At 38.0% G+C, this 24,107-nt stretch overlaps 2 protein-coding genes across 3 annotated transcripts in view; both read right to left on the reverse strand.

Annotated features, from left to right (window-relative positions):
* The window catches only part of DYTN (dystrotelin), a 61,302-nt gene extending 42,391 nt beyond the window's left edge, over positions 1-18,911 (reverse strand). Inside the window, exons 1-7 of the mRNA XM_012933434.2 lie at positions 18,893-18,911; positions 12,530-12,604; positions 7,296-7,497; positions 4,389-4,474; positions 3,843-3,943; positions 1,133-1,204; positions 404-567 (exon numbers count right to left, since the gene is read on the reverse strand). Coding sequence (XP_012788888.2) covers positions 404-567; positions 1,133-1,204; positions 3,843-3,943; positions 4,389-4,474; positions 7,296-7,497; positions 12,530-12,604; positions 18,893-18,911 — 719 coding nt within the window. The remainder of the gene's footprint in view (positions 1-403; positions 568-1,132; positions 1,205-3,842; positions 3,944-4,388; positions 4,475-7,295; positions 7,498-12,529; positions 12,605-18,892) is intronic.
* A 3,879-nt stretch (positions 18,912-22,790) lies between these two features.
* MDH1B (malate dehydrogenase 1B) overlaps positions 22,791-24,107 on the reverse strand; it is a 44,918-nt gene continuing 43,601 nt past the window's right edge. For both annotated transcript variants that reach the window (XM_055122851.1, XM_055122850.1), the window contains one exon: positions 22,791-23,261. In XM_055122851.1, coding sequence (XP_054978826.1) covers positions 23,218-23,261 — 44 coding nt within the window. In that variant the 3' untranslated portion in view covers positions 22,791-23,217. The remainder of the gene's footprint in view (positions 23,262-24,107) is intronic.

Here is a 24,107-nt window from a genome sequence, read left to right on the forward strand (position 1 = left end):
GGAGTAGGATGAATGGAGACATTACTAGTGCCCACACGAGCAAATCAATGAACAAGGGGATGACAGTGATACAGTGATTGATGGCTCAAGTACTTAAACTTTTATTTTGTTTTTTTTCAGTGGTAAGGGAAGCCAAATGATTTTGCTTCTTAGGGTTATCAGAAAGTCATCTTGTTAGACTATGTATCAATGGAATAATATTTCATTAATTCTAGAGATAAAGTGTCATTTATAATCAACCGGTATCCCTCATTTTGGAAATTACTGACATCTCTTTCTTCCACTAGCTGAGTTCCAAATTTGGAAAATGAACTGCCCACAAAATCTAGAGAGAATGAGGCTTAAACTTTGTCACCATTTGAAGCATGACTGAAATCGGTGAAACACTAAGAAAAAACTGTACCTCACCCCTGTGACAGGAAAGTTGCTGCAGATTCTACATCGAACGGGATGAATGACCATTTCAGTAGCTGAGAGTCGGTAACAGGTGGGTAGCCACAAAAGGATGAGAGGCTCAGACTCCAACCAAGAGAGAAATTTTTCCTCTTTGATTGCTCGTCTCAGCACCTGAAAAACAACCACATACTTAGATGTATTTCTTTTTTTAAAAAAAAATTATAAAGTTGTTTATGATGATTTATTACATTCAACATGCCAACACTCCAATCCCACCATCATTGCACCTTCCTGCCATTATTATTTCCAATTTTCCCAACCAGCACCCAAGCCTGCCCCAATAGCAGGCCCTAAATAATTTATTTTATATTATTTCTTATGAATAATTTACTAAAAAAAATTAAAAAGATTTCCTTAGAAGAAAGTGTGTGAAGATTGTTGTATCTCACCCTGGAGCCATTAAGCCCTTGAAAGACTAGAAGTCTAATAAGATGCATTTCTAGGCATGTCATTCTTCTATAGAATAGAAAACAAAACAAAACAAAATACCACTTCTTTCTTTTCTGGCCCTGTTTTTGCCAGCTCTGTTAAGGAACTTTATCACATGAATAGTCCGAGGCAAGTCTACCTCCTAAATTAGGTTGTCTGGGGTGCCACACAGCAAATAGCTTTGTCATTGAAGTTGCTCAGCCAAAGTGTCTCCAGCCAACTCACACAGACACTGGGTGGCACTCACCCCTCGGAAACAGCTGCGTGTGGCACTCTCCACGGAGCACAGAGCACGACTCTCCCCAACGACAGTTGGTATCTGTAGGAGGCGAGACACTCCGTGTCAGCGGTTAGAAAATGGAGCGGTACGAGGCCACTGCAATCGGCACATTTGAGTGACGGTGCTGGCAGCAAAGGCTCATGAGTGTATAATGTTTGAGATGAGAGACACTGTGTCAATGCAGGCAAACAAAAGGAGGATGTGTGGATGCTGTGTGATGTTTGACTGGCCACAGTGGATCTGTAGTGGGCAGAAGTGGGACTGGTGGGAGAAATCGGGTTAGAAGTCTTACAGCAGGGGGTCACACAGAGCTGGCTTCCTTCATGTCACATCTCATGACCACAATCAAATTATTTCTACCCTTCTTTATCCGTGTTATCTGGGAATCACATAGAAAATGGAACTGTCTTACACTTGAGCACCTTTATAAGGAAAAACCATTTCAAACACATTTATATCATCTTATTTTTACCCCTCCCCTCCAAAGAACAGTTTCTGAGGGAGGACAGGATTCTAACACATTTTTAGCATAAAAAGGGATTAAAGATTTTATATTTTGCTTAAGGCAAAAAAGAAGTTACATGAAAAATAACCAAATGGTCCATTGGTGAACAGAGAGAGGGAAAGTATGATATAAAAACATATATACATACACATGATGGACCATTACACAGTAATAATAAATGACAAAATTCCTCCATTTATGACAATGTATGTGAAAATCGAAGTGAAATGGCAGGAGAAAGAAGCCATATGATTTTATTCATAGGGAGGAAGACAAATTTAAAAACAAAAAAAAAAACCCCAAACTTCAACTCTTAGCTGCAGAGAAAAGATTGAAGTTGACAGAAGGGAATGCAACTGAGTTAGGTGGTGAAGTGGAGAAATGAGGTTCTACCTTGTGGAGTACACAACTCTTGAATTATAACACTGTGCATCTGGAACTTATTTTTAAAGCTACAAACAGTCGTTCCTCAAAAGATTATCTCCGCAAAAAAATTGTTGGTTGAAGAATTAAGATCTTACTCTAAGACTGTTGAGGGTTCTTCACAGTGTTGTTACACAAATCTTAAATCCATTCCAATAGCGTGAGCTGCATTACAGTTCATTCAATAATTCATGTCATTCCACTAGGCTCACCATATGGACTATAACTAAGGGACTAAGACCCCTTGTGGCTGTCAAGATGGCTATAAGTCCAGCTCTGACATTATATATATGCATAGAGAGATGTACCTGTCACGTCCATTTATGCCCATTTGGTCATGGGTACTAATTTCAAGGCTGATGTCATCTACAGCACAGGCTGTCAGTAGGCATTGCCTGCAAGCTCAAAAGTAATTTCAAAGACCCCCTGCTGAGTCCATCAACTCGAATAAACATTCTTCTAATCAGGAAAGTAGCACTTAGAACCACTTTGCCGACAATTAGCCAGGCAGAAGTCAACAAACATTTGCTTAATCATGGATGGCGTGTACTTTACATTGATAATAACCCCATCACCAGCTGAATGTAAGTAACTGTGCCCTGTGCTCTGTGTTATTTGGTCTTTGTCTGAAAAAATAATTCAGGTCCAAGCTTTATTCTGCAAATGCTGATGAAGTAAGGAGACCATACACTTATTTGGTACCCTTGAGTCCTGGGAAAAGGCTTAACTTCATTGTAAAATAAAGCAAGTGGATCTATGGGAACCAGTTTTATAGTTCTGACACCAGTTGGGGAAAATGGAGTGGGTTTTAACCTCGATTTTTAGCTTGAAGGAGGTAACGTTTTATCAAGAGAAATGAACAGGCAGTGAAAATTTTCAGGCATGGGGTTAACAGTTACATTAAGTATGTGCAACAAGGTTTTCTGGATTGTCCATTTGACTAGTTTCTTGCAGTTCTATGGAAGAATTAAAGGTGGCTAGATGGCATGCTGGCCATGGTACTGGAAGAATGGTACTGGAAGTGATAACTAGGTACTTGGAGGAGGGACTCATACTACCCAGTGAGTCCTGAAATTTTTTTTTTTTTGCTTTTTGGGTCACACCTGGCGATGCACAGGGGTCATTCCTGGCTCTTCACTCAGGAATTACTACTGGCGGTGCTCAGGGGACCATATAGGATGCTGGGATTTGAACCCGGGTTGACTGCGTGCAAGGCAAATGCTCTACCCTCTATGCTATCACTCCAGCCCCAAGGCCTAAATTTTTTATGGAATCTGTCGCTTGAGTTCTTACCACAGGCTACGGCATGATTTTCCATGCAAGCCTCTTCCTTCCAAACAACTTCCTCAGTACCATGGGGGTGAGGGACATGATATTATAGCATCTTACTAGAACTTTAGACCAATGAGTTAAAGAAATTTGTGAATATATGTTCAGTTTATATTTGTATGAGAACCATGATTTTGTCTCTTTGAAAATGATCAGGTCATGAACTTTTTGCTCATGACACTAAGGAAGTAAAGTTTTATTAAATAGAAATAAATAGACAGTGAAGAATTTCAGGCATGGGGTAACAGCTACATTTTGGAAAACTCACAGTGTTGTGAAAGAGTTGGAGAGAAGAGAGGGTTTCCTTGAAAAAACCAATTCGGGAGCAATTGCTACAGACCAGGATTAAACTCAGTTATAGAAAAGGTCACACAAAAAACAATATAACAAATTAAAAGTCTTTAAGTGTTAGATTTTTACCTGTTGTAGATCTGTTAGTAGGTTTCTCAAAGCCCTTCGAGTCATGCGGTTGCCGGAGTCCTTACCTCCTTTGTTATTTTCTGTATAGAGTTGAAAAAGAGCTAGGCATATAAAGGGGTGGGGTGGGGGTGGAAATCTTTAAACAGGATACTTGTGACATTATCTTTGAAGACTGTGTACTTCAAATTCTGAACAGTTAACTTACGGGTATAAAAAGAAAAAGAAGGGAGAATATGTCATAATTATTTTCTTGTAAATTTGATGATTTCTCAAACAAGATAATTTGATAAGTGGTGAAAAGCCATTTAAATCAACCCCCAATAATTCAGATGTTGATAATGGTCAATATGAGTAAACTCAGAAGTTGCTCCAGACAGAAACTTTCCTCATATTGACCCCTTCATGATCAGATTGTGGAGATATAGCAGAGATCTCTGTCTTTAAAAATCCAGGTCATGCTGAGTATATGCAGATGCCCTGTGTCAGAAATACATGAGAGAAGCACTTATAGGTATACTGACTTCACTTGAGGACGACAAATGTTACCTCTGTATTTTGTGAGTGGGCTGTCCCCTGAGAGGGCAATCAGGGCAGCGATGGCAGGGATAAACTTGACAAAACCCGTTCCTGTGCTGCTTAACAAAAAAAAAAAAAAAAAAAAAAAAAACCAACAGAGACAAGAACAGGAAAGGTAAGGTTATTCTTAGGAGAAGTTGTTTCTAAGCATCCTAACTACCGCTGAGTGTTTCTGACATGCTGTTACAAGCTTCAGCTTCTCATGGCTTGATTTTATGTATCTGGAATTACATAGTATTTTGAATTGCATTCAAATGTTATCATTCATTCATCCGATTATTTTAAGTGTTACATTTATGGATGTCTCCACTGAGCTAGGCATTGGGGTTATAGGCATCACCTTCTTACAACTCATGTGCCCGGAAACCCAGTGTCTGAGACTAGGACAAAGAGATAGGCAAGGGCCAAGATGGAGCTGAGCAAGAGTGCTTGCCTTGCATGCCTGAGGTCCTGGATTTTGTCCCTAAAGCCCATGTTTGTGCATGCACACACACACACACAGACACACACACACGCATGCACACACACGCATACATACACTGTAGGAACAAACAAATTTAAAAATAAATATGCTTATGTATAAACAGTTCTCCAGCTCTCACTTCGAGCTTATTTATCATTTGTCCACTGGTCGTGCTGATTTTTAAACCTAAAAAAAACACTATAAAAGGCAGGAGGTTGTAGAGACAAACACTAATTTGAGAAATAATGTTACAAGCTTTTTGTTTAAGGAAGCTGAAATCATGGAAATATTATTGAGGACGTGTTTGTGCATTTTTATGAATTTATAAAAAATGAGAAATAAACTAGAAAGTACATTAGGAATCTACCAGATGGTTAGATGATTAAATAGCTCTGGGAAGTAAGCTTTGGGATCATATTTTTACCTCCCTTTCTGTTATTTTTTTTTTTTGCTGTTGTTCCTTCTATCACTGTCATCCCGTTGCTCATCGATTTGTTCGAGTGGGCACCAGTAGTGTCTCTCATTGAGAGACTTATTGTTACTGTTTTTGGCATATCCAATACGCACAGGTAGCTAGCCAGGCTCTGCTGAGCGGGCTCAATACTCTCGGTAGCTTGCCGGGCTCTCCGAGAGGGGCAGAGGAATTGAACTCAGGTTGGTCGCGTGAAAGGTGAACGCCCAAACGCTATGCTATCGCTCCAGCCCTGGGAATCACATATACTTGGCTGTGATATGCCAGAGGTCACACACTTTTCATTGTGGTACTGGGGGTGCCAAATAGCAAAGCTGCAGGCCCCTGGGATGGTGCTAGGGATCAAGCTCAAGGTCTCACTTGCCTAGGCTTACATGGCAAGTACTCTATCACTCAATCAAGCAAGGGCTCCTGCTGGCATGTTGCTTCTTTTTTTTTTTTAATTTATTTTTACACTATCCAAATGCTTTTTATGTACCATTACCATGATGTTTATCTCTATTTATTATTAGGAGAAGGGAACACTGTAGCACTGTCTTTTCGTTGTTCATTGATTTGCTCGAGTGGGCACCAGTAACGTCTCTATTGTGAGACTTGTTGTTACTGTTTTTGGCATATCAAATATGTCATGGGTAGCTTGCCAGGCTCTGGCGTTCAGGCGGGATACTCTCGGTAGCTTGCTGGGCTCTCCGAGTGGGACGGTGGAATCGAACCCAGGTCGGCTGCATGCAAGGCAAACATCCTACCTGCTGTACTAACGCTCCAGCCCTAGGAGGAAGGAAACTTGGACAATACCCAGAAGTACTCATTTTCTACTCTGAGCTCAGGAGTAGCTGGGAGAATTATGCAGTTCTGGTGTTCAAGCAAGGTCAGAAGCACACAAAGAGAGTGTTGTAATCCTAGCACTATCTCTTCAGCCCCTTTACTATGACTTTTTAAAAAGGTGCTTGTGAAGTTCTTATAGGATAAAGACTACATAAGGTGAAAAAGAATCAAAGCTAGGGAGAGGAATGGTAAATACCAGAGATGAATGAAACCCACCACAATGAATGACTTGAGAACATGCAAAATCAAGTCTTTCACGTCTTCTAAATTGGCTTATAGGTATACTGAATGTTGATGTTCCCTCAAAGGACATAGGTTGAAATCTTAACCCCAAATGTATGGGAATTTGGAGGGCAGCTTTGGTACATGATCATGTTATGAGGGTGAGGCCTTTAGGAATTGGATCAGTGCTTTATAAAAGAGACTGCAGAGAGTGCCTGCATCTCTGCCACAGAAAAAGAAGGTCCTCTCGGATGTGAGGAAGTAGAACCTCACAAGGCACCAACTCTGCCTGCTCCTTGACCTTGGAGGTGGGAAGGTGGAATGGTGGTGGGCTTGCTGTTAGAATATTAAATGTCTCTAAACCATGAGAAATCTTCTCTGAAACTACCCACCTGGTGGTATTTTGTTCTATCAACCAAAATGTACTTAAGGCAAGAAGTTAGATATTCATGCATGGGATCACTTTTTTTAGGTGGAATCACTTATTCCACCTTAAAAAAAACACACAAGAAAATAAAAATAATCGATGATGGAGAAATGAACAAGGAAAACACCAGGGACTCAAGAGGTTAAAATAATCTCTCCCCCTCTCTTATGTATAGGTATATAATCACTCATACCAAAGACACACATGGTTTTCTAGAGTACAAACAGGTTTATAAGGAAAAAAAGTGATTCGAATTTTTGCACTCTTTTTTTTTTTTTTTTTTTGGTTTTAGGGGAGGCTCATTAGAAAGTAAAGCAGCTAACTAATCCCACTTTTGCTCCCTTCCGGGGTGAATAACACATTGCTGGGAAATGCAGAGAGCTTTCTTAAGTCTCAGCCCTACAGCACATGCAGTACAACATCCAAATGCCAACCCTTCCCTTAACCAGCATACCATCACACCCTCACCTGTCATACATTGCTGTGAGAAGACTTAGAGTGAGTTCTGAAGCCCTGGGATACACCCGTCCTGGTCTTTTCACCTCGACTCTCTGAAACAAGTCTTGGAGGGCCTGGAAAAGCTGTGGTGTAGACAGGGAAGTCGCTCTCATCTCCCAGAGACCTTGGTCGAGCAGGACTTGCTGGATCAGAGAACTGTTGATTAAATCCACTGCAGTGCACAAAGGAAGAACCATGCCTTATTTTCTGTTGGAAACAAAAGGCTTCAAAGCGAGCAGATGTGACCTGGGGTTTCATTATGACTATTTCATGGCAGCTATTTTCTCAAAAGGGAATTGGCTCTGAGCATATTTGGACCTTTTGTCACCTCTGTTGTATAATTCAGGCAAAACTATTTTGCCAAGTTATCACTTTATCACTGTGTCACTGTCATCGTTGTTCATCGATTTGCTGGAGCAGGCTCCAGTAATGTCTCCATTTGTCCCTGTCGCATGCTAGTGTAGCCCAATGGCATATTGGGGGCTCTTTCAGGGTCAGGGGAATGAGGACCATTGCTGTTACTGGTTTTGGCATATCAAGTACGCCACGGGTAGCTTGCCAGGATCTGTCATGTGTCAAGTTATAAATATGTAAAATAGAGCTGTATCATGCTTCAAGCATAAACTCCAGAATGTTGCTTTATAGAATGAAGTAGAAAGGTTTCAAAAGGAGAGAAACTTGAAAAACAGACTTCCAAAGAAGTTACGACACATGGTAAGAACAGATACAAACACTTTTGTGCTCTTTATTAAGTGGATTAAGCAAGTGTAGCTTTTATGTTCAAACATAGTTTCTGTAGTCTTCAGGAAAAGGTTTTCAATAAAAAATATTTTCTATTTAAAAAAGTTTTATTTTTTACACGTCATCCTTGTACTTGTGGAACACCTTCAAGAGCGTCGAAGAAGTGGTTAAGAGGACGAAGAACCTGCGGCTCCGGGCACATCTTTTCAACTCCACTGTTCTTCCTACACTAATATACACCTCAGAGACCTGGGCCCTAGGAAAACAGGATGAGAACGCTATTCGGGTATCCCAAAGAGGAATCGAAAGAGCTATGCTTGGAGTATCACTTTTCACTCAAGTGAGAGAAGGAATCCGGAGTTCTGACCTCTATTGATGATCAAGAATCAGGGACGCTGTCTTGTTTCCCAAGGTGTTGAAAATCAGATGGGCTGGACACATAATGTGATTTAGAGATGACCACTGGACTAGAGCTATTATTGACTGGATTCCACGGGACATCAAAAAACCACATGGTTGCCCACCTACAAGATGGTCAGACTTCTTCATCAAAACCCTGAATGAATGGTTTGTGTTCCTGGAGCAAGCAGATGCCATTGGGCTACACTAGCACTCAACAGGGATGAATGGAGATGTTATTGGTGCCCGCTCGAGCAAATGGATGAATAACAGGATGACAAATGATACAAGTGATACAAGTCATCCATAGCAGTACTGAGGGGTTCTGGGGAGTCACTCCCAACCAGATTCACAATTTTGAGGTTCAGGGACCTGCCAGGGCCACCCCTGCAGTGCTCGGGGGCCATGCAGTGCCAGAGATCAAACAGGGGTTTCATACTTTTGCGCCTGACCCCTGTGCTATCTCTCTGGTCCCAAACTGGTGATAATTATTTTAAAAAGCAGTTGCTAAGCTATCAGACTTGAGCTCCCTCCCTCCCCTAAGTAAACAAATAAGCAGATAAAGAATATCTGTATGGTCTTGGTTTGCCAGTGTTATATTTAGGTAAGGTACTTTTTAAAAAGCCAAATGTTGGCAGGAGATGTCCCAGTGGTCAGAATTCACAAGCAAAGCATTTCTCAGGACCGTGTTTAAATGCTGGCATCTTGTGATGTCCCCAGCACTGTTGGCAGTAGGCCTAGAGGCCCCCAAAACTCCACTAGCCAAGACAATTCTACTCTTACTGATCCTCACAGGGAACCTGCAGCCCTGCTGGCCAAGTTCCACTGGCAGTGACCCCCAAGATCCCTAAACACCACTTGAGAGGTCCCTACCTTCTAAAAGTCAAGTTGTTTACAGAAAGTAGTGGTTTATTTCTTTTATATTACCTCAAACATTTTACAAGGCAGTGGGTATGAGGAAAAATGAAATATAACTAACCTATGATTTTCTGAAGAAAGAAGGTGACAGACAAAATTAATAAATGCCCAGTTGCACCACCTGAGAGATGGGGATATCAGTGGCACCAAAAGATGCCTCATTTCAAAGAACTCCAGCCGGCGAGATGATAAAACCCTGAGCTTTTCTTCTTGACTTCATAAATCAGCCCCACAGATAAGAAATCCAGCAAATGTAATAAAAAAATTTTTTATTTGCTCTTTGATACTGCTTTTCAGGGGGAGAATCTAAGGAAGTGAGAAGTAGGCTTCAAAATGTGACTTTAATAAAATCCTGACGCAGGTAGGGAGGCCTCCAACTCCTTTATCGTGATTCAATCACAAAACCTATCGCCTCAGCCTGGCAAGCTGTACCTAGGACATTCTTGTCTTCTTGTCTTCTGCGGAGAGTCTGAATCACAGCAGAACAGATAAGCTTAGTGCCCATTAATCTCCCCACAAGAGTTCTATAGCTGTGCTTCCCGCATCCTGCAGCCCGCCTGGGGTTCCCTTCTGCTCTGTCTTTGTGCATGAGAGTTTCTCGCTTTCGTTTTTTTTTTTTTTAAGGTTATCAATTATGTCTATACCTTTTCAACTTCTGATTTTGTATACTGTTACCATTTCCCAGGAGTACTATTCCAATTCACTTCTTATGTTAGGCATGATAAAATGCTTAAAGAAGAGGCACCCTTGAATTATGCTTTGATACACCCAGGCATTAAGAAGGCACCCTATGTAAAATTGATTATCATTTCCTTTAAGGTGAGAACATTCTCCAAGAATATTTCACCACGACAGAGTGTAAGTATTTTTTTTTTCTTTTTGGGTCACACCCAGCAATGCACAGGGGTTTACTCTTGGCTCTGCACTCAGGAATTACTCCTGGCGGTGCTCAGGGGACCATATGGGATTCTGGGAATCGAATCCAGGTCGGCTGCATACAAGGCAAATGCCCTACTCGCTGTGCTATTGCTCCAGCCCCATAAATTTTTATTTGTATTTTGGGCCATACTTGGTATGCTCAGAGGCTACTCCTGGCTCTGTGCTCAGGAGACCAGGTGGTGCTAGGTATTGAGCCCAGGTCTGTAACATGCAAATGTGTGGCTAGTGACTTAAGGATTGCTTCTACCCACTGAATGTAGGTAAACAGTTAGTAAGAATATCCTGCAGTGTGTGATTTTTGGAATAATAGCTTCCAGTGAGATAATTTAACTACTCAGTGATTTTAAAAGTACAATACCATTTTTCTTTTTTTTTTTGGCTTTGTTTTTATTTATTTTTTTTTGGATTTTATTTTATTTATTTTTTTACAGTTACAGATTTATACATTTTTGTGCTCATGTTTCTCCCTTACAAAGTTTGATAACCCATCCTTTCACCAGTGCCCATTCTCCACTACCAGTAAACCCAACATCCCTCCCCCCATCCCCAGTCCCGTCTCCCCCCACCCCACACTGCCACTATGGCAGGGTATTCCCTTTTGTTCTCTCTCTCTGATTAGGTGTTGTGGTTTGCAATAAAGGTGTTGAGTGGCCATTGTGTTCAGTCTCTAGTCTATATTCGGCCCGCATCATCTTTCCCCCACATGACATCCAACCACATTTTACTTGGTGTTCCCTTCTCTGAGTTGCCCAGAATGAGAGACCAGCCTCCAAGCCATGGAAACAGCCTCCTGGTACTTATTTCTACTATTCTTGGGTGTTAGTCTTATAGTCTATTATTCTATATTCCACAGATGAGTGCAATCTTTCTATGTCTGTCTCTTTCTGACTCATTTCACTTAGCATAATACTTTCCATGCTGATCCACTTATATGCAAACGTCATGACCTCATTCTTTCTAACAGCTGCATAGTATTCCATTGTATAGATGTACCAGAGTTTCTTCAACCAGTCATCTGTTCTAGGGCACTCGGGTTTTTCCAGATTCTGGCTATTGTAAACAGTGCTGCGATGAACATATAAGTGCAGATGTCATTTCGACTATACTTTTTGGCTTTTCTGGAATATATTCCCAGCAGTGGTACAATACCATTTTTCTTTAAATGCCAAGAGTGTCTTCTTCAATATGGAAAATGGAGATATGGAGCCTTTGAAGTTGAGATAATCTTTTGAACTTTCCCAGGTCACCTATACACTTCCTTTACCCAACTTGCTTTTTCTCTTTCCCTCCTCCTTCACATTCAGACACTTTATGAAGCACAATTTGGAAACCACTAGTCAATAAACCTTACTAGGCAGAAAAAAAACAAAATAGAAACAAATTTCAACCTTCAGGAGAAATTTTATATACACAGCGACAGTTTTTTTCATGTGTGATAGGGTGTCATAAATCCCTTCTCACATAATAAAGTAATTTTAAGGCAATAAAAACATTATGAAAATCAGTAATTTTAGAAATGCCAAATGCCTGTTTGTTTGTTTTTTATAGAGCAGACTCGGTTGCTTTCATTTCAAAGAACTTTCACCGGGTCAACATTTTTCCTAATTTTTACCTTATTTTGTCTGGAAAACAATAAAGGAAAAGAAGACCCTCGTGTTCAATCAAATACAATTTTAACACACAAGAGCAATTCTCAGGAAATTCTTGAGATAGTTTGAAAAATGTATTGCCTTTGGACTATTCATCTGAATCAGCTTCTGCTTATCAGGTAGAGATAAGTACAAAAGATGATAATGCAAATTTCATGTGGGAGATTTCACATTAAATATACAAGCGTAAATTGTAAACTATTCTTTTCAACTTCATTGTGTGAGAATATTAGGATTCAAAATAGGAATTTTTAAAACTAATTTTAAAAGTAGGAACCAAATAGGCAAAACAAAAACAAACAAACAAACAAACAAACAAACCAATCCTCATCCACAAATCATTTTCTGTTGTCAGTCAGCAAAGTTCCATGTGGGTGGAGACTGTGCTCTCCCCACAGTCTCCGTTAGGAAAGCAAAGAGCAAGCACACAAGGTCCAGCCTGCCGGGGTCGGGCAGTCACTTACAAGGGGGAGTTATTCTTCTCTACAAATTTCCCATCCACTTTATGTCAACCTTAGGGTCATATGACCTCCAGTGTCTCAAGAGAGCTGTACTTACATTGGCACAGAGTTTGCACTGAGCGCAGCTTGAAGGCTGTTCTATAAATGGAATTCTCAATACCGTTGCCAGCATCTGTAAAGAAAACACAAAATATTATGAAAGCCATCCTGTTAGATAAATCCAATATCCTGGAAGAGAATCCATGAGGTTGTGGATCCCTGCTTTATTTTAAAGGGAAGGAAATCCAAATTTTAGCATTTTCCCCACTTGAAACCTATTGTATCTTAGGCTAGAAGTTGCCCTTAAGTTTGTGTGCCCCAGACTAAGATATCCCTTCAGGAATTACTTTACTTTAAAAGATTATTATAGGGCAAAAGTAGTAGAACAGGGGTAAGTGTCTGCCTTGCATACGACTGACCCAGTTAGATTCTTGGTACCACTTATGATCCATTAAGCATAGTCAGGAGTGATATCTCAGCCTAGAGTCAGAGTAAGTCCCGAGCACTGCTGGGTATAAGCTCCACCAATAAAAGAATGAGATCTTATGAAGAATAGAATAAAATTGTATGCAGAATATATGCCATTTTGTTAATACATGCGGCCATGTGTACAAATGTATTCACACGTGTATATACAGATAACTCAAAATTATCTATTTATTTAGCACATTTTTATTGTGTGCTTTCTGTGTATGTGACCCTGACATGGCCCCAAGACCGTGAAATATAGCAGGGAACAAAATAGAAAAAAATTCTTGCTCTGTGATATTTACAAAATGATTAACAGTTAATATTTCTGAGGGCTTGAGTTCAGTGTTGACAACTATTTTGTCTTCTTTATATATGATCTATTTTCATAGTTTATAATTTTTATAAATCATAAAATAATTTTGAATATTCCTCTTTTACGACCACTGATTTCACTACAATAATGACTCGCATCTTATAGCCTCCTTCTCCCTCTGGGAGAACCTGGCAAGCTACCGAGAGTTTCCTGCGCACATGGGAGAGCCTCGCAAACTCCACATGGTGCATTCATATGCCAAAAGCAGTAACAATGATGGGTCTCATTCCCCTGACCCTGAAGAAGCCTCCAATGCAGCATTGTTGGGAAGGATGAGTAAAGAGAGGCTTCTAAAATCTCAGGGATAGGATGAATGGAGATGTTACTGAGATCACTCGAGAAATTCGACGATCAACGGGATGATGATGATGATGATGATGATGATGAATGACTCACATTTGAGAACACTTACTGGGTCCCAGTGTGAGTGAGCCTATTTCCAGCATGAAGGAAAGGAGGTTTTGAAGATATTTAATCTTATTCCTTCCCTTTTTCTTTAAGGAAAATAGTTTAATTTTTAAAATATTCAACCTATTATTCATTTAAGATGGATTACTATATATTCCTTGTAGATCATTTGCATGATTTAAGTAAAAATAAGAGAGAAATTTTCTCTCTTTCACTGAGGATCCACAATTTAAATTTGCTTCACAGATAATCTGAAGTTTTATTTCCATTTATTTTAAAAGATGTGTAACTATGTTACCATGGAGCTTCTTGCTGCCTAGATGAAAATGATCAGTCTTTATATTTAGAGAAAACAAAATCTGGAAGAATGCCATTAGCCCCAGAGCATTTATAGACTAATTTATTTTATATTAAGAATTTAGTAAATATATCTATAGTATCCCTATGTGCCAAACCTAGCCTTAGGAGGTTTGTAATTAAGTCATAAAATAGTGATCTATATTTTTAAATATATTTGTTAGATTGTCACATAATTGTCAGATACATGAACCCAAGATCTTAGAGCTCTTTAGATCCTAGTCACTATGGGTTCTAAGACATTAAGATAAATCACAAGTTCTCATTGATAAGGGAAAGAAAAGTACCACAGTTGTATATTATATAGCCGGGCTAAACAGAGAAGATGCAGACAGACAATTTCACAGTGAGGTAAAGTGAGAGCTGGTTCTTAAAGGCAATGCATTTTCAGAGTGTTAAGAGGGATGAACTGTTTGGGGGGAATGGTGTCACAGGTCTAGGAAAGAGCATGTGTGAAGGTATAAGGCTCAAGATCAAGAAATTTGGTGTGGCTGGAAGGTATAAGACAGAGTTATAGGAGAGAGAACGGGGGTCAGTTAGTGTGAGTTCCTGGAGGAGCTTTCATTCTCTTCCAAGAATCAGGGATCAATACACGCTCTATAAAGCTCACTCCAGTAGTCATAAGGGATGGACTGTACATGAGAAGAGAAGCAAGAATTTATTTCTATGACTCAGGTCCAGATGGTAATATTGATCATGTTTCAGACAGAGAATTTCCAAAAAAGTAGAAAAATTACCTAATTCCTGTACCTACTTCCCTAACAGTCAAACTAGAAATAATTAAAAATGTACAAATTATTTACAATTGTGAAAGATGTTTTAAATTTATTTAAATTTAAAATAAAGATTATGTGGTCAAAAAATAAAACAAAAATTCAATGATTGTAAAGCTTACAAATGAGGGAAGAAATTACTGAATATTATTGCTGAAATTGATTAGTTGAGCTATAAAACTGGAATAGCAATAGTCTTAGAAAACAAAATCAAGATCTGTATTTTTGGAAGGAGAAGAAAACTGGACACTTGTCAAGTGTAAAAGAAGAAGAAAACACATAAAACAGAAGAGAGAGGATATAAATTTATTAATAGAGAAAATAATTTTAAAATGGGAAATATGTGTACAATTTTATGCCAACAAATTTGGAAACAGATAAAATAGAAAATAAAAACATATTGCAGAGAACTTTATAGAAAGGAAAAAGTCCTAAAAAATAAGCCACCATTGGGAGTGGAGTGATAGTACAGCTGGTAATGTGCTGGCCTTGCATGTGGCATACCCTGGTTCAATCCCCAGCATTTCTTATGATCCCCAAAACTGTGCAGAGCTAAGAGTAAGCCCTGAGCACAACTTGGTATGGCCCCCCAAATAAACAAAACTCCACCATGAATTGAGATGATTTTGCAAGCGATGTTCCTTTCGATTTTCAAGGGGCAGGCGAATTTCTGTTAAAAACTATCTCTAAAATCGAAAAACTTAGAATACTTCCAAAAGTATTTCAGGAGATTATTAATACCAACATTTAATTGTTTATTGAAAATATTACTATAACTGGTAGAAAATAAATTAAATACTGAGTTTGGACTATGAGAAAAATAGGTATTATTAACCAAGAATAGGTATGACTAACCAAGAAAAATCCTCATTCTTCTTCCTTCTCATTCTCATTCTTTTTGTTCTGTTTTTGTTTTGGGGTAATACCTATGTGCTTGAGGGACCACATGGAGTTCTGGGTATCATACCAGGGTTGACTGCATGCAAGACAAATGCCGTACAGGCTGTACTATCTCTCTGGCTCTTAATACTCCACTTAAGGAAGTCTTAAGTCTGAACTTCTAAGACTTCTAAGACTTCCTCTTAAGTGTCTCCATCTCATTAGCATTTGCTAAGCAGGGGCCAACGCTGGCCTCTTTCTATTGATTGCATGTCATTGCTTCAAACACATTGAATTTGAAATTTCAAGGGTAATTTATGGCAATAATAAGTTTGTTCTTTTCTTGCAGCAGTGGGAGAGTATAAAGAATAAAAAGGTCAATTTTGGGTCCATTCCTATGTGTATCTGAGCTCTAAGAACTTAAGCTGTTTTTACTACATTGGGAAATTTAACAGCTTCTTTGTGTTTAAGGGAACCCTGGGAAATCAACCCCTGTTAGGTCAGCATGAAAGGTCTGACAAAGAACTAATGCTGCCCATCAAAATTGGCAAAAGGAAGTTAAGACTGGTAGAATTCACAGGCCAAGAGCGAGAAAGAGTTGTTCTTTCAGAGACAGATGAATGCACAGGCTCACGTGAGAGGAAAGGGTGGTGGGAACCTGTATGGGCAGGGGACAGGCTCCTTCTGAAATGGATTTCATTACATACCAAATTTATCTAACTAAAATTTAATACCTTATTTTATAAATTCATACAGCTTATCATCTTAAAATAAGTAAGTATTAAAATTCCACCTGAATATGTCACATCCTGAATCTTACTCTCTTAACTCCTCTACCATGACTCATTTGTGTTTTCTGGAATCTTTCTTGCCTTTGGAAATCAGTCTTGACTTCGGTGTTGTTCTAGTCACAGTTCTAGCTTCTTCCTAGAGAGAAAGAGAAACTGATACCTGGACAGAAAGTTAGGGATTAGGGAAGCGTCTGAAGGTAGGGCTTGGAGATGTCTCCAGGTCAGCCATCCCAGGCATTGTTTTTAGATAATGGTTCCATCATGTCAAAGATGTGTTCAGCTTTGACACAGAGTGCCATGCCTTCGAGCCAACCCCAAAGTCAAAGGCAAAATGCAGCTATACCCCAGATGATAATTTTGAAGTAAAGATTTAGTTTTCTGCCTTTATGGGATGGATCTTTTTCAAACTTAGTTAAAATTTCATACTGAACTACAGTGACTTGATTTGATTTGAAAAAGATGATCTCTCTTGCCCCTGAACCTTGGGGTAAAGTTGTGGCTGTTATTTCAGTGGGAGGCAGCAAACCACTGTGAGTTTATGTGGTATTAAACCAAGTCTGACCCATCCTCAAGGAGTTAGAGCATCAGACTCCCTCCCTGTTTTAATAGATACTGATTCAATGATCCATATATAAAGAGTTGAAGATACCTACATCAGGTGAATGTGGATTGTGCCTAAACATGTCACTTAACAAGCACGTTTAAGACCTCTCCAAGTCATACTATTTTTTCTTTGTGAGGAAGTACAAACATCAAAGGTTCTAAAATGTGCTATAAATTTTTTAAAGATATTTTTCAGACATGAGTTCAGTGTTTGAGTATGGGAAAAATCACCCCTCTAGAGGGTCTGTGTCTGGAAAAGGGAAACAAATTAAGACTAATTGAAATAGTATAGAGAGAATTTGTAAAACTCCAATGCCCAGCCTTTTTGGTTTTTGGGTTTTTTTTTTTTCCTTTTGGAGGTTGGCCAGCTTTTGTGCCCTGGTTCCTCTCAGATGCACCAAATGAATGCAGAGAATCAGCAAACTCAGGACTCTGCAGGTTCCCAGATGCTATTCTTGGTGGAAGAATGATTCTGTAGCTACTCTACCATCTGGCCCATCACACTCCTGTCAAATTATGTTTTGCAGTGTCATCTGATGAAGTTATGCAGCATAACCTGGCAAGCTGTGATATAGTACAACATAGAAAGTGAATGAGTATCCCAGGTGATTCATCACCAGCTCTGCTTCCTCAAGGCTGCTCTTTTTTTTCTTTCTTAAAAAAATATCTTTTTCTGCTTTTGAGAGAAAACTCATGAAAGGAAAAAAATTGCTTTTGGATGAATCAGGCCCAAAGCTATGAACAAAGTAATCTATTAATATCTATTAATATTTATTTAAAGAAGTAACACAAGCTCCATATGAGTTTGTTCATGAAAATTATTTGGAAAATATCTTTTGCTTTAAACAAGTTTTATGTTTGCTTAGTCACATCAATGATCATACATACCATGATGAATGTAAAACTGTTTAAATCCATTATCGCCTAATTTAATGATCCAGAAATTGTTTTTTTAGGTTACTGCTCCTCAAAGTGTGGTCCCTGGTGAGCAGCCTCGGCATTCCTTAGGAACATGTTAGAATTCCTTGTTCTCAGACTTAACCCCGAATTATGGAGTCACACGCTCTGGAGGAGAAACTCAACAATGTGACCAGCGCTTCAGGGTGATTCTAATGCACAATGCATGAGAGAAATATTGCTTTCAGGAGAGAAAATTGAAACTTGAATGAATAGTGTACTGTTTTATGTTAATATAGGCCCAAATTTGGGGTATAAGCATAATTTATGTAAAATATTCTCTATATAACCAACTTGAGATGTTACTTGAGATGTTACTGGTTTTTATGCCACACAGGCAAAGTTAACCTTCTGAATTTAAAAGGAATAAGGCTGTAAATAGACAGAGCAACAACAATGTCACAGACCCATCCTGTGAACTCCTTTGGAAGAAAGGGGAATTTGTTTCCTCATGCCCATTTATCAAATATTCATAGAGTGACAGCTGTGAGACTTTTTCTCCCAACTTTGGGTTCACATAGTATTGTGCACTTACAGCTGAAATTTAATATATATGTATACTTATTTAGATCAAATTTTTGTTGAATTATATTTGTGACTTTGGAATCAGAAGGCCAAATATTTTTAATCACTGAATTTCCGTTTGGAAAGAAAAGCCTTTTGAATCTCCCAATAATTTCTTTTTCATTCAGAAATTTGTGAAGTGTCTGTATTTTTGTAATTAGTAAGTCTGAAAATACATCTGTGCCTAATTTTTGTTTTATTTTGGTTTACAAATTATGCTCAAAAAACACTACAGTAATACTCACCTTGTTTATCAGTGTCCATTTCAAGAATTCCCTGGATGGCAAGAGAGTCCTTGTAACTGGAAAGAACGAATATTTCAAAGCAGAAGTTTTACAGTGGAAGGGTCAGAAAGGAAGTGGGGGAACAAAAAGGCAACTAAATCAAAGTCATTTCTCCAGTTGGACAAGGGTATAAAATGTTTAAGGGACAATGCAAAATTTGATGAAGGATCAAAAAGGAACATGGGGCAGAGTCTTCTGATTTAGAGGCGGGACTTAGAAACTGAGAACTGCCCTTGAAATGAATACCTGGACTACATAGAACTTTTGAGGCATTTTATGTTTTAACAGTGTATTGGATTCTTACAATGAATTTCCTTGAATTCTGAAGGACAAAACTTGCAGCTCTTAATGCTAAAATTTTTATCACTGTACTAAGTAATTCTACACAACAAATTTCTGGAAATAATTTTTATTAAAACATCTTACTTCTCTCCATACATTTATTTCAGTGAATATTTTATTTTTAAATGATTAATCAAACAGTTACTCACTTTATGTTGAAACAATTGGTGAAATTTGCACCTTCTCTGTACACACAAATACACATACACATCTATCTATTAAATGCTATGGGCTATTAGAAAACCTTACACAATTCTAAGAAGGAAAACAAAAAAGACAGGCACTGGGGAAGACAGTATGGCAGGTAGGACATTTGCTTTGCATGCAGTTGACTCGTTTGATCCCTGGCACCCCATATGGTCCCTCAAGCCAGCAGGAGAGATTTCTGAGAGCAGAGCCTGAAGTAAGCCCTGAGCACCAAGGTGTGCTGTTCCCTGCCCTCCTCCCCCAAAAGGCATTTGTAAATGAGCAGTTGAAAACTGTCTAAAAAATCTATAATTAAATTAAGGCAAAAATTTCTGTCACAGATACCATTTTTAAAAGAAACTCAAGCAAACATTTGATTACTGAAACTACATAGGAGTGATAGCACAGCGGGTGGGTAGGGCATTTGCTTTGCATGCAGCCGACCCAGGTTGGATTCCTTCATCCAAGGAAATTCATTGTAAGAATCCAATACACTGTTAAAACATAAAATGCCTCAAAAGTTCTATGTAGTCGAGGTATTCATTTCAAGGGCAGTTCTCAGTTTCTAAGACCAGTTTCTTCATCGGAGAGCCCGGAAAGCTACCGAGAGTATCCTGCCTGCATAGCAGAGCCTGGCAAGCTACCTGTGGTATATTCGATATGCCAAAAACAGCAATAACAAGTCTCACAATGGAGACATTACTGGTGTCCGCTCGAGCAAATCGATGAACAACGGGACAGGACTACAGTGCTACCATAGTAATAGCAACAATCATATGCTTCCAAATATAATCAAGAAAATTTTGTTTTGAAGAACTACATCAAGGACTTCAAGCTGTAACTCTTTCTGGTGTAGAAAGCTCTCCCAGGCTCTTCCTGAAGTCACCAAGTGCCTGTAAAAATGGGTCAGCCTCCCAAACTTTCCAGGGCAGAACTGGAAGTGAATTCTATGCAGCTACACACCAAATCCTTACCTTGCTTAGTTTTCTTGGAGAAGCAGTTTAATCAAATATTCTGTAAAATTACTCAGCAGCTTTGGAACAGGAACAAATTGACTAATAAAATTCCCAGTGTGGCATTCCCATGGAGAGTTAGTGTCCTGTTCTGACTGCCCAGCAAAACACGGTGTTTGAGACTGCACCGTATTTTTTTTAAAGGTTCACGGACATGCATTCATTAGTAATAAAGATCTTGAATAATTTAAGAACACTTCTACATCTGTTTCAATTATGGTCACTCCTACATCTGTTTCAAAGGGCTATTTCAGTATTAGTTTTCTACGTAAGAGAGGCAGGAAAATACCTTCTGAGTGATGTGAAGAGCGGGGATTATCATAAGGATCAGCTAACAGTAACAAGAACTTCACATCCAGGGTAAGCGGCAACTTACTAACCGGAAAAAGGTGTTCTAGAAATGGAATATGATTCATTTGACAAATTCGTTTACAGATTTGCAGGTACAGAGATACAGCTACAAATTTTTAAATCAAATATAATGCAAATCTTCAAAAGAGCACTAATAATTTGTTACAAGTGGAAATTTCCTTAAATTTTACACATAATTTGCAAATGCATTTTTAAAGAAGTTCAGAATCAACCAATTATGTTTTGTTTGTTTGTTCTTTGGGCCAAAATGTCTGGGAGTCTATGGTCCCAGCTGATGTACTTAATACTATTACAGTCACTGTACTTAAAACTATTACAGTAAGGGGTGCATTTCAAAATGTCACACAATAAAAATGTCACACAATTTGCAAAGTGAGTATGATATTCAATGATAGCCAATTTGTTTCTCTTTTTGAAAAGTACTAGTATTACACTCCAGGTTTCTCATAAACTTGAACTGGAAACATTTCTCAAAATTAAAATTGATTAGCAATGGGCAAGATCAAGCAGAGAGGGGAAACAATTTATCATTTTCCTTCTCTTTATAAATTATATTGATTTTCCTGAGAAAAAATAAGAAAATATAAGAGTTAGGTGTATCTCACATGAAATCTACATTTGAGTTCTCCAGAGTCCAAGCTAAAATCATATTTGGGGGGTTATATATTCTATAATGTCTGTATCAAGACATATTTTAAAAACAAAAAGGGACGTTTGTATATTTCTCCAAATGTTGCCATATAGAGATTTGAGATATCTGTCATTGATCATGAGGATCAGATATCTTCGTACTCCCCTCCAAAAAATAGTCTGAAATTCCAGATTAAAAAAAAAACAGAGTTAAAACAAATATTTTAACTACAGAAGAACAAACTTGTTTATGTTAGAAAGTAATTCAAGAAAAGAGGCAACTGATAGGACTGAGCTGTCAGCATGGCCAATTTTGGACAGATTAAGATAAAAGATATGAGAACTGTTTGGGTTTCACTTTGGTTAACTGAAAATTTCAAGTTACTGTTACAGGTTCTAGTTCAAAATCAGATAGACTTTGTCCCTTTAAGACCTTCTTTTCTTTTCTTTCATTTACTGTTTGAGTGATAATTTTTCATCATGGATAAATGACGAGGCCTTTTTGCTAGCATACAATAGTCTCCATAAATCATAACTGGTAATTGACACTGTCATTACCTTCTGAACAAAGTAGTACTACCCAAGGAAACAGGTATAAATAAAATTTTGTCTTCCAACATAATCATAACCTTCCTGATTTGGACATAAAAGTTCCACATCACCCAGAAACTACATGACCTTTTTTTTTTTTTTTTTACTGTGTGTGGGCTCTGTTTTTGAGACAACCAATGTAATACTTTTCAATAGTTCCTTGTATATATATTTGAAGACTAGAACTATCAACAGAAAAAAATAAGCCTTGACATATTGCATGTTTACATATGTGCTGAAAAATTTTAGGGAAAAACTAAATTATGAAAATTGATTCAAGGGGAAGAAAAACAGAAAAAAGAGAATATGTGTACACTGTGACTGATGCAAACTGGAGGTTCCTAAAAAAATTAAAAATAGAACTCCCGTATTATCCAGTAATCATCCTCTGGTTACCAATACAAAGGAAATGAATTTGTGATTTCAAAGAGAGAAAATGTAATTATGGTATGTGAAGGTACATTAATAAAGCTTATTGTAGTAATCACTTCATAAGAAATACAGATGAAAACATCACATTGTATACCTTCAATACAATTTTTATTAGTCAAAAATAAATACACAAAAAATTTGAAACAAAAGAAAAATTATAAACTACTTATGAAAAATACATAAAAGTTATCAGAGAATGAACTCAAAAGAAAATATTGAGACCCTATAGTTGTATATATCAAATCTTGGAAGCTTCACAAAGAACATCTTCTATAAAAACAATTAGAGGACAATCAAGGCTACCAAAGTTATTTTCTGAAATGAGAAAATACTAAATTACAACACAACAAAGGAAACATAATCTCTTTTTCTAATCCACACATATTTTCATTAAAAATGAGGACCATTTTATTTACAACATAGATGAGAAAATCCTAAATTAGAAAATAAGACCTACCACTAAGAAGACATATAGAAAGTAACAACTGAGGTTTTGTTCTAGGATACAAGGATGCCTGATGCTTGGCAACTAGGAACAAAATTCAATGTCTGAATAGATTCAATAAGAAACACCAGCGTTTCTGAGTAGATTATGCAAAGACATTTGGTGTATTTTTTTTACCACTCATCAAACCATCATTTATTATGAATTGTATTAGAGTACTTTTTGAGGATTTTGAGGTGTATAACAAGTAAGTGGTTTCAGTTGCTGTTTTCTCCTTACTTTACTTCTGTTTCTGATTTCATGGTTTTTACCACAGTTTCTAGAACAAGTCAAACAATAAAAAAAGTCATTAAAGAAGTTCAAAAGCATAATTGAAAGGTTTCATTAACAATTGGATTAAAAATGTAAAATATTTAGGGAGAAAAGCCAGAGGTCATAAATTTTTGGCTGATTCTTATAAAACAATCTATCAAATATCATTACTGACCTTAGTCTAAGGTAATTTCTCTGCTGTAAGCTTAGCTCTTATATTTCTATTTTGAAATAGCTTAAAAACATAAGCTGAAAGAATAGTACAAATAATTTTCAAATAACCCTTGTTCAGCAGATTCACCAATATTGTCTAAATGCAACCACACACACACACACACACACACACACACAAACACACACTGTAGACATGCACATTGACTTATACATTGTTGGGATTTTTTTTGTCTGCCTGCTTTCCTCTCAATATTTTAGCTTGTATTTCCTAAGGATAAGGAGACTCCCTTATATAATTACAGAATAATCTTCAAGATCAGAAATTTAATATGTAAATATGATTATTTAGTAGTTGTATTCGTTTTTTGCATATTTTATTTACTTTTGGTGTGGGGTCACACTCTGTGGTGCTGAGGGGGTACTCTCTACTTGGGTATTTCTCCCTGAGTTGCTCAGGAGACTATGCAGTGCCAGGGACTGAAACTGGACCTCCCACATGACTCGAGCCCATTGAACTCTCTCTCTGGTCCAAGTTCATACCATTTTTCCTGATGCAGGATCCAACTCAACATTGTTTGTGCTATGTTTACTAGTATTCCTTTAACTTGTCAAATACCCTTAGATATTCCTTGTTGATGATGACAGATTTTTTTTTAATTAGTGAATCACCGTGAGGGTA

Source organism: Sorex araneus, chromosome X (genome assembly GCF_027595985.1).
Source record: "Sorex araneus isolate mSorAra2 chromosome X, mSorAra2.pri, whole genome shotgun sequence".
NCBI classification, from domain to species: domain Eukaryota; kingdom Metazoa; phylum Chordata; class Mammalia; order Eulipotyphla; family Soricidae; genus Sorex; species Sorex araneus.